This window comes from Tupaia chinensis, unplaced genomic scaffold, assembly GCF_000334495.1.
Source record: "Tupaia chinensis unplaced genomic scaffold, TupChi_1.0 Scaffold000348_1, whole genome shotgun sequence".
Classification (NCBI taxonomy): Eukaryota; Metazoa; Chordata; class Mammalia; order Scandentia; family Tupaiidae; genus Tupaia; species Tupaia belangeri.
Window position 1 is genome coordinate 927,669 of NW_006159842.1, and position 8,913 is coordinate 936,581.

The window sequence follows — 8,913 nt, forward strand, 5'->3', positions numbered from 1 at the left end:
AGAAAGAAAGAAAGAAAGAAAGAAAAGAAAGAAAGAAAGAAAGAAAGAAAGAGAAAGAAAGAAAGAAAGAAAGAAAAGAAAAAGAAGAAAGTGCCAACTTGGCCTGACCCCATGACCTAGTAGTTAAGGAAGACGGATCTCACATGGCTGACTGCACAATTCGAGTGTCCTGGACCCGGTGGCTTCAGAAACATGCTAGGTGTGTGTGTACACGCATGCCCAAAATCCCGAAGGGAGGGAGAGATGGAGGAGAAGGAGTTGCAGTACACCATTGGGAGTGCTTTCTCCTTTTCTCTGTCTCTGGCAAGTGTATGCACCTTCTGGTAAATTAAAAAAAAAAAAAAGATAAAAGAAAAAGAGAAGAGGGAACCAGCAGTTAGTGTAATGGCTATGTCGCTGGACTCCTACGTAGTCGACCGCGGGTCACGTACCGGACCCGGTGGCTTAAACTCACGCTGGGTGTGTGTGCATGCGTGCCCAAGATCCCGAGAGGAGAATGGAGGAGAAGGGATTGCGGCGTGACCATCCCCCCTGAGGGGTGATTTCTCGCTTTCTTTCTCTCTGTCTCTCTCTGTCTGTCTCGCGTACACACGCGCCCTATAGTGAAAAACCTCTCCAAAAAAAGAAAAAAGAAACCCTTCTGCAGAGGGTTGGGTTCTTCCAGGCGGACCTCTGCTTAGTCTCCATGACAGGGCAGGGACGCCGACTCACCAGCACCCGAGGTCCTTTTCTTCTTCCGTGCTCCAGCTCGCTTCCCTTTTTCTGTAGACTTAGGTGGCATCTCCTTGCTGTCCTGGGGGAGAGAAGGGACCTTGTAAAAAGGTCTGGACACGAGGATGCGTTCCTGATCCCTGGTCTGAACTAGGAGTCTCAGGAGAGTCAGAATTCTCATCTCTTACACTTTCCAGAAGCTTCAGTTTTTGGTTTCCTAGGAATCGTGGGTGGAGCTGTGGTCTGTGAGGAGGACAGCGCTGTCACTCACCAGCAGTCAGACTCTAGGGACACAGTCATTCCCCTCAACCCTTTTTTGAGAGAAAAGAAATCTCTGTACTGGGCCCCCTTCTTCCTTACTCTGCCTTTTCCTACCAGTAGGGTCGTCTCTGGACGGTGCTGGGCCCTCCTGCTCAGTGACCTTCTCAGGAGGAGCAAGAGAGAAGCCTGACCAGCTGGAGCCTGAGGAGGAGCCAGTCCTGGAAGCCAATCCAGGGTGGCAAATTTCTCTCCCTCTGGGTGGCACTGAGAACTGGAAGGTTGGGTTTCTGGAGGCTGCATGTTGTCAGGACAACCAGAAACATGGACTTCCTAGGAAGGCATACAATACCAAGGTTCTGGAGGGTCAGTTCACCTTATCCCCAGATCCTGTGTGGTTTGAAGAGAAAGGGCTTTGGAATTGATTAAAATTCACTTCCATGTAGGCACTGCCTGCAATTTTGGCGACTTACAAACCACAGGTGTGTGCATCTGAGATGGGACTGTCCTGCTGGCACAGAGGAAAAGCCTGACGGTAGCCATCTTGGGCAACTGACATCCCTTTTTTGAAGACCTCATTGGCCAAATGACCTTAATAAGTTTAATACTGAAGCAGGGTGGGGGTGGGGTGGAGGGACAGGAGGTTAAGGGCATTGGACTCCCACATGGCTGATTGGGGTTTGAGTCCCATATCTGATGGCTTCCTTTCTCACTTTCTCTCTCTCTCTCTTGCACTGTCCCTCTCTGGTCAAATTAAAAGTGAATTAATCAATAAAGTTAAATAATTCTTTAACAAAGAAAAGAAACTGAAGGGGGGGCATAGCAGGTGGCATGGTGGTTAAGGCACTGAACTCCCATGGCTGACCACTGTTCAAGTCCCAGACCGGATAGGTTGAAAAAAAATCACACTGGGTGTGTGTGTATGTGTGACCAAAATTCTGAGAGGAGAACAGAAGAGAAGGGATTGCAGAGTGGCCATCGTCCTGGGGGGTGATTTCTCACTCTCTCCAGGGAGTGCACATACCCTGTGGCAAAAACCTAAAAAACAAAGAAAAGCAACCCTGAAGATCTCCTTCAGAAAAGCATTCCAGTGTGTGGAGATATGAGGGAAATACATTCAAGAGTCATGAGAGTTTCCCGTTTCAGAGAACTAGGACACTGGTGGCCCCACGGACTCCTGGGTGCTAATCCAAAACAATATAAATGGTGAGAAAAGGGCCCTGGTTAGAAATAAGAGAAGGAGGGACCAGCAGATGGCATAATGGTTATGTTGTTGAACTCCCACGTAGTCAACCAAGGTTTGAGTCCCGGACCCAGTGGCTTAAAACTCATGCAGGGTACGTATATGCATGCACGTCCAAGATCCCAAGAGGAGAATGGAGGAGAAGGGATTGCTGTGTGGCCATGCCCCCAGGAAGTGATTTCTCGTTTTCTGTCTCTCTGGAAAGCACATGTACCCAATAGCGAAAATCTCTTAAAAAAAAAAAAAAAGGAGAAGAAGAAGAAAGAAAGAAAGAAAGAGACATCAATTCTGTCCCCCTTCTGAAGTAAAACGTAGGTAAACTTCAACAAGCTATTTGCTCAACCTTGGTTTCCTGGTCTTTAAATCTTTGATTTTATAGATCCTGAAAGGCCTGGGCTCCAATGGTGCATTTGCATGGCTGACTTCTCTGGTTGGTCTATTACCTTGCTCCCTCTGTTCCCTCCCGTGGTTCATTTTCAGGTGTTGAGTAACTACTTTGTGAGTCTCCGTGCAGCATCGGGCGCCCTCTAGTGGACGTTCTTGACTTTCTCTCAGGCCTACCAAACCTTTCAACATGACTTGTTGGGCAGTGTTGAGGGTGACTCCTTTTTGGGGACTCTTGCTACCACCTTGCTGCAGCTGCAAACTGTTGGACAGATAGATCTGGGGAAGAGTACGACGGATGTCTTGTTCTTGTCAGCACTGCCCCTCCCCGCAAGTCCTGTGCTATCCTGGAGCCTTGCCACCCATCTGTCGCCTGCATCTCTGGCACCACGCTGGCTAGAACGAAAGCAGCAGAAACGTCGGGGCTTTTCTTCTTGTGGATACGGGACCCACAGATTTCCAGGTACCTCTCTCCATCCTTGCGCCCCTCCACGTTTTCGGTCAAACGTCAGAGGACTGGAAATGAAGTCTTCATCTGGGGATAGGCGGATTCCGGGGAGGCCAATTTATGTTTATTCATCACCTTGGTGGATGCAAGGTGCTTCTTTTCTTTTTTCTTTTTTTAGGTTTTTGCCTTAGGGTGCATGCAGGGGAGGGAGAGAGGGATAGAGACAATGAGAGGGAAAGAAAAACATGCCCCCCCCCAGGGGGGATGGCCATGCCCCAACCCTTCTCCATTCTCCTCCTGGGATCTTGGGCATGCATGCATGCGCAGCCCGTGTGATTTTTCTAGCCACTGGGTCTGGGACTCCAACCACTGTGGCCATGTGGGAGTTCAGCGATGTAACCACTTCACCATGTGGTGGCCCCAGGGTACTTCTTTGACCCTTTGAACATTTTATGGAGTGCAGAGATGAGCCAGGTGTGCCTTTGCCAGAGCTTACAGCTCCTGTAACTCTTGTCTGGCTAACCTTGTGTACACCTCAAATCCAAAGAATACTTTTCTTCTCATCTCAAAGCATGTTTTTCATTTATTCTCCCCCCAAAACCCTCTCTCGTGCCCTGAACTGTGGGGCTGGAGGCTTTTTTTTTTTTTTTTTGGGGGGGTTTTTGTTTATGGGGGGCTTGCGTTCGCCAGCCAGCCAGAGAGAGACAGAGAGTTAGAAAGCGAGAAATCACCCCCCCACAGGGGATGGCCATGCCACAATCCCTTCTCCTCCGTTTTCCTCACGGGATCTTGGGCACACAGGCAGACGCGCCCGGCATGAGTTTTAAGCCACTGTGTCTGGGACGCAAATTGCAGTTGACTACGTGGGAGTCCAGTGACATAGCCATTACTCTAACTGCTGGTCCCATGGGACTGGAGGCTTCTTGTCCTTGTCCTTACCTAGAAGCTTGTGTGGGGACTTTTTCCAGAGTGATTCGTGTCTTCCTTATGGTGATGGCGTGGAATGACGTATTGAGGGTAGAAATTACAGAATACAAGCAACTTATGTCTCAGAAGAGCATTTACTTTATAAACATGTTTTAAAAAATAATTATTGATTTTCAGTTTATTTATTCATTCATTTTATTTTAATTTGACCAGAGAAAGACATACACACAGACAGAGAGGGAAAGTAAGAAAGCAAGCCACCAGGTCCGGGACTTGAACCTGTAAGGTCCTAAGATAGATTTATCCGGTGGTGACGCAGAGAAGGCAACATCAATGCAACTGCATAAGAGGCGTTTCTTTTTCTAGCTAGCTGGGGCCCGAGTTAATGCCCGACATAGCGGGTTACAACAAGGGCCCCTAACCTAGGAACGAGGGCCTTTTTATAGCTCAGGAGGCAATACAGGATACTTTATTAGCAGTTTTTCATAGCTTACAGCACACAAAGGAGGAACTATTTGTAGTTAGGAACTATCTGTTATTGCCCGCCTGAATTTAGATAAGAACTTTCAGTTAAGGTAGGTAATCTTCCCTGGGGCCTTCAGGTTTGTTCATCCTGTCGCCTCCAGCCAGACCTGCCCTTCCTCTGTTAACTTGCGAATTCCTGTATCCTGTTGGCTGTGAATTCCTGTCTGTTAATCAGCGAATTCCTGTGCCCCATCTTTGAATCCTTGTCATGGCTGTGAATATGCTAACTCGCTAACTCGGCCTAGCCCTAACATAAGCTAACTCAGCCTGCGGCCCTAGCAAGTGTGTTTATACTAAATTAACCTAAACTAACTTAGCCTACATATGCTAATTACGCTAATTTGGCTTATACTAACTCAGCCTAACATATGCTAATTTGGCCTAACAAACCGTAGTTGGCCACGTGAGAGTGTCCAGCACCTTAACCACCATGCCACCTGCTGGTCCCATACTTTATGAATATGTTGTCAACCAACGTAATGAGGGTGTGGTCTAGGGAGAAGATAAGTGGGATAAGAAAAATGTCACTCATCACATCATCAGATTCAAGATGAATCTAGTATAACCTGGAATGGGAAGGATTAACAATTCGACCCCATGTCTAGTACATTTTCAAAAACAAGCCAAATAAAAATTATGGGGGTGGGGAAGAGGTCAATCTTTCATTGTTGTTGTTAACCTCAGTTCAGAAGCAACAAAAAGAAAGATTATTTCAGCAGAATCCTGTCTTCATTGACCATGACCTCACCCACTTGGGTGTTTTGAAGAGCTGCAGAAGGGAGAAGGGTCATTATTTCTCCTTTATTCAGATGTGAGAGGTCCGTCATTTGCACATTACAAGGAATGTGGCCTGTGGCACAGCAGCACGAACAAAGTGCACGGTATGCAACCCCATGCTATGCAGACCTTACTGAAGGTAATGCAGACTGGAACTTTGGGGCCAGTAGGTGGCGTGGTGGTTAAGGTACTGCCACATGGTCGATTGTGGTCTGAGTCCCAGACCTGGCAGCTTGCTTTCTCACTTTGTGTCTTTCTCTGTGTCTCTCTCTAACCAAATAAAAATAAAAATAAAAAATAAAATAAAATTTAAAAATTCTTTGAAAAAAAAAAGAAACCTTAAACCAAAGATGTGTAATGTATACCTAGACAAGAACATAACACATATTCACAGTTTTCTGATTTGCTTTTCCATAAGATGCATGCACTTGCCAGAGAGAGACAGAGAGAGAGACAGTGAGAGAGAAAGGGAAAACTCATCCTGCATTCTCCTCCTGGGATTTTGGGCATGCACACACAAATGCCTGGCATAATTTTCTTTTTTAAAAAAGAATCATTTACTTTGTTTTACTTATTATTATTATTTGTAAAACTTTGCTATAGAGCATGTGTGCCCACCAGAAGGAGAGAGTGAGCGTGAGAGAGAAAGGATTAAAGTGAGCTGCCAGGTCTGGGACTCACACCATGGTTGGCCATGTTAGAGTCCGGCACTTTAACCACCACACCACCTGCTGGCCCCTACAAATTCAATTTTACTGTACTCCTATAAATCTAGGATTTCACTGTGAAAAATACCTGTGTGCCCACACACTGTGCTAGGTACTGTGGAAGCTCCAAGGTCATGTGGAAGCTCCCTCTCCAAGGGGAGGCCATGTAGCATAAATTAACATGTGGCAAGTGTAAGAAAGAAATGGTTACAGGGCCAGCCCGAGGCCTGGTAGTTAAGAGCACCAGACCCCACATGGCTTGTGAGAAATGCATTCACCCCTCCAATGCCAAAGAATGGACACGGAGACACCGAGTATGGTGAAGTGAGACTTTAATGGCGGTCTTGCAAGGTCAAGTATCTGATGGACAGACACACCCAAACTAGTTACAGAAAGCAATTGATTCCCTAGTGCGCAAGTCCGTCCCCCAGCTCCCCATTGGCTGAGTACTATGGGGTGTATAACCTTCCAGGACATTGCCTAAGTTTTATTGTTCCCTTATGAGGTATTTATTGTCCCCTTCTCTCTCTCTTGTCTGAAGGAAAGGCGCAGGCTCTGGACAAGCCCGCGAAAAAGGCCCACCAAATGTCCTGAGGAGGGAGAAGAACCAGGAAATGAAAAGGAACGAAGGGCTGGTGACCAGCCACCATTTTGAGAAGTCATTTTTCAAGGGTGACCTGTTTTAGGGTTTTGTTTGGTAATTTCCCAGGAATGTGTACTTCCTGGGGTTGTCACATGTGCAAAGTGGTTAAGCAATTTTTGTTAAGTTATTCTTGAAAATGAATCACTTAAGATGATTTTCTTACATGGCTGACCCCAGGGTTGCAGTCCTGGCCCTGTGACTTGAAAAATGCACCGAGTGCATTGGTGTGCTCCCAAAATCCAGAAAGGAGGGAGAAATGGAGAACAGATCGCGACTGCATGACTGTGTCGCATGGGGGGATGTTTTCTCCTCTCCCTCTCTCTCTAGCAAGGGCATGCACCCTGTGGTTATGGGAATTTGGAGGAGGGAGAGATTACTTCTAGCTGGAGTGTCTGGTGAGGAGGACAGTATTTTACATGAGTTGAAGAATGGATTTGGTTTATGGGAACCAGCAGTTAGCGTAATGGCTATGTCGCTGGACTCCCACGTAGTCAACCGCGGTTCGCGTCTCGGACCCGGTGGCTTAAATCTCACGCCGGGCGCGTGTGCGTGCGTGCCCAAGATCTCGAGAGGAGAATGGAGGAGAAGGGATTGCGGCGTGACCATCCCCCCTGGGGGGTGATTTCTCGCTTTCTGTCTCTATGTCTCTGTCTGTCTGGCGAGCGCACGCGCCCTATAGCGAAAACCTCTCAAAAAAAAAAAAAAAGAATGGATTTGGTTTTAGGAGCGAGCTTTAAGCAAAGAACATACTCTGAGTAATGGTGATGAGAAAAGAAGGAATTGTGGTATTTTATGACTTGGTGAGTCACCTGGCATAGAACGTATATACCAGGGAATAATATAAAACTGCAAGGTAGTTTCGTTTAGAGTCGGATCATGACTGCTAATGTTATTCTGGCGGCAATGGGGAGTGTTTAAGATGGTTTGCTTTTCTGTTTGTTTTTGTTTGGGGATATTATCAGAACTATATTTAGGATGGATATGGTGGCAGTGTGGGTTGAAGGTGGCAAGAAAAGGTTTCAATAGTCCAGAGGAGAGGAGTGCCTACCACTAGGATGGTGGCACTAGAAGTCCAAAGTTCTGACAACGATCTAAGAGTGTTGCTTCGATTATTGCCCTGGTAGATGCTTTTCTTTCTAGGTACCTGGTAACAGGAAATTCTACTGAGAAGAAAATGAGAATGTTCATTCCAAAGTCAGTCTTAGATAAAGGCGACTGAACTGCACACCTAGGATGTCTGGCAGAAAGGGCTTTGATTCGAAGATACTTTCCCCTTTTACAGGAGCTCAGGTGATATACTTACTCCCTCATCAGTCAACGAAGGGCTTGGTGGAAGAGCCAGGCAGGGGATGAAAGGCGGAACTGAGTACTTACTGACTCACCTGACCCTGCCAACTCCCAAAGCTGAGGCTCAGAGTTAGCAAATGAGGGCAGGGCACTTCCTTCTTTGGAAGCCAAGTTCCTATTTTCAAAGTGCTTCCGACGGAACTTTTCGATTAGGGAAGTGGAAACGACAGGGAACAGCATTTCTGTTCCTGGGTGGACCCAGGCCCCCAGCTGTCCAGTTTGTGTGGGCGGGACCTTTTGCTGACAGTGCCCACCTGCGCAAGGCTCTGGTCAGGATGAGTTCAATTCCCAGAAGAGAAACCAGTTTTCAGAAGAATAAAAAGGAAGTGCTTTTCCTTGTTTTCAAGAGGCTAAAAGTCTTGGAGGGAGAGCTCGAGGCCCGAGTGTCTCAAGTCTTTCTGGGCCTAATCAGGCTCGAACAACCCCCAGTCACATTCCTGTTCCTGGTCGTGTCTTACTGAAGAGTTAAAACACCAGGGAGTGGAGAAAGAACTTTCCCTTTGTCCCACTATTGTCTCGCAGTGCGAAGAAGCAAGTAACTCTGAGTTCCATTTCCTCCTTTGTCAGGCGTGGGGGAAAACACTGGACGTTAAGATTCTTGTGCAGCGCTACCTGTCTAATTTCACGCGTCAATGACCCGCTCAGGCGCCAACGTCCAGCCCGCAAGAAACATGGAGGTCTCGGCTTCGGTTCAGTGCGCAAACTCCTCGTCGGACCCCGCACGCTTCCTTCCCCCGCTCCTCCAGCAGAGGGCGCCGGCACGAAGGTTCCGCTGGCCCCGCCCCGGCCCGCCCCCGGGGGTAGGGGCTGTGGGAGGCCGGCGCGGAAACTTGGCCGCGGCTTTCCGGGAGCTGTGGGCACGCCGGCGGCCCGCGGGGTGGTGCAGTCCAGGGTCACTGCCCTGGGCCGACGCGGCCTCCGGCCGCCCCGAGCTCGCCGGCCA

General features: G+C 47.9%; 2 protein-coding genes across 9 annotated transcripts in view; one reads left to right on the forward strand and one right to left on the reverse strand.

The window, feature by feature from the left end:
* DRC12 (dynein regulatory complex subunit 12 homolog) overlaps positions 1 to 8,147 on the reverse strand; it is a 16,440-nt gene extending 8,293 nt beyond the window's left edge. For 6 of the 8 annotated variants that reach the window (XM_006152308.2, XM_006152307.2, XM_014589273.2 and 3 more), the window contains exons 1-2: positions 1,087 to 1,212; positions 712 to 793 (exon numbers count right to left, since the gene is read on the reverse strand). In XM_006152308.2, coding sequence (XP_006152370.1) covers positions 712 to 781 — 70 coding nt within the window. In that variant the 5' untranslated portion in view covers positions 782 to 793; positions 1,087 to 1,212. Of the gene's footprint in view, positions 1 to 711; positions 794 to 899; positions 975 to 1,086; positions 1,213 to 8,005 lie in introns of those variants that run through there. The other 2 variants (XM_014589269.2, XM_014589268.2) reach the window with 2 other exon arrangements.
* A 455-nt stretch (positions 8,148 to 8,602) lies between these two features.
* CBL (Cbl proto-oncogene) overlaps positions 8,603 to 8,913 on the forward strand; it is a 101,209-nt gene continuing 100,898 nt past the window's right edge. The window contains exon 1 of the mRNA XM_006152326.3: positions 8,603 to 8,770. Coding sequence (XP_006152388.1) covers positions 8,603 to 8,770 — 168 coding nt within the window. The remainder of the gene's footprint in view (positions 8,771 to 8,913) is intronic.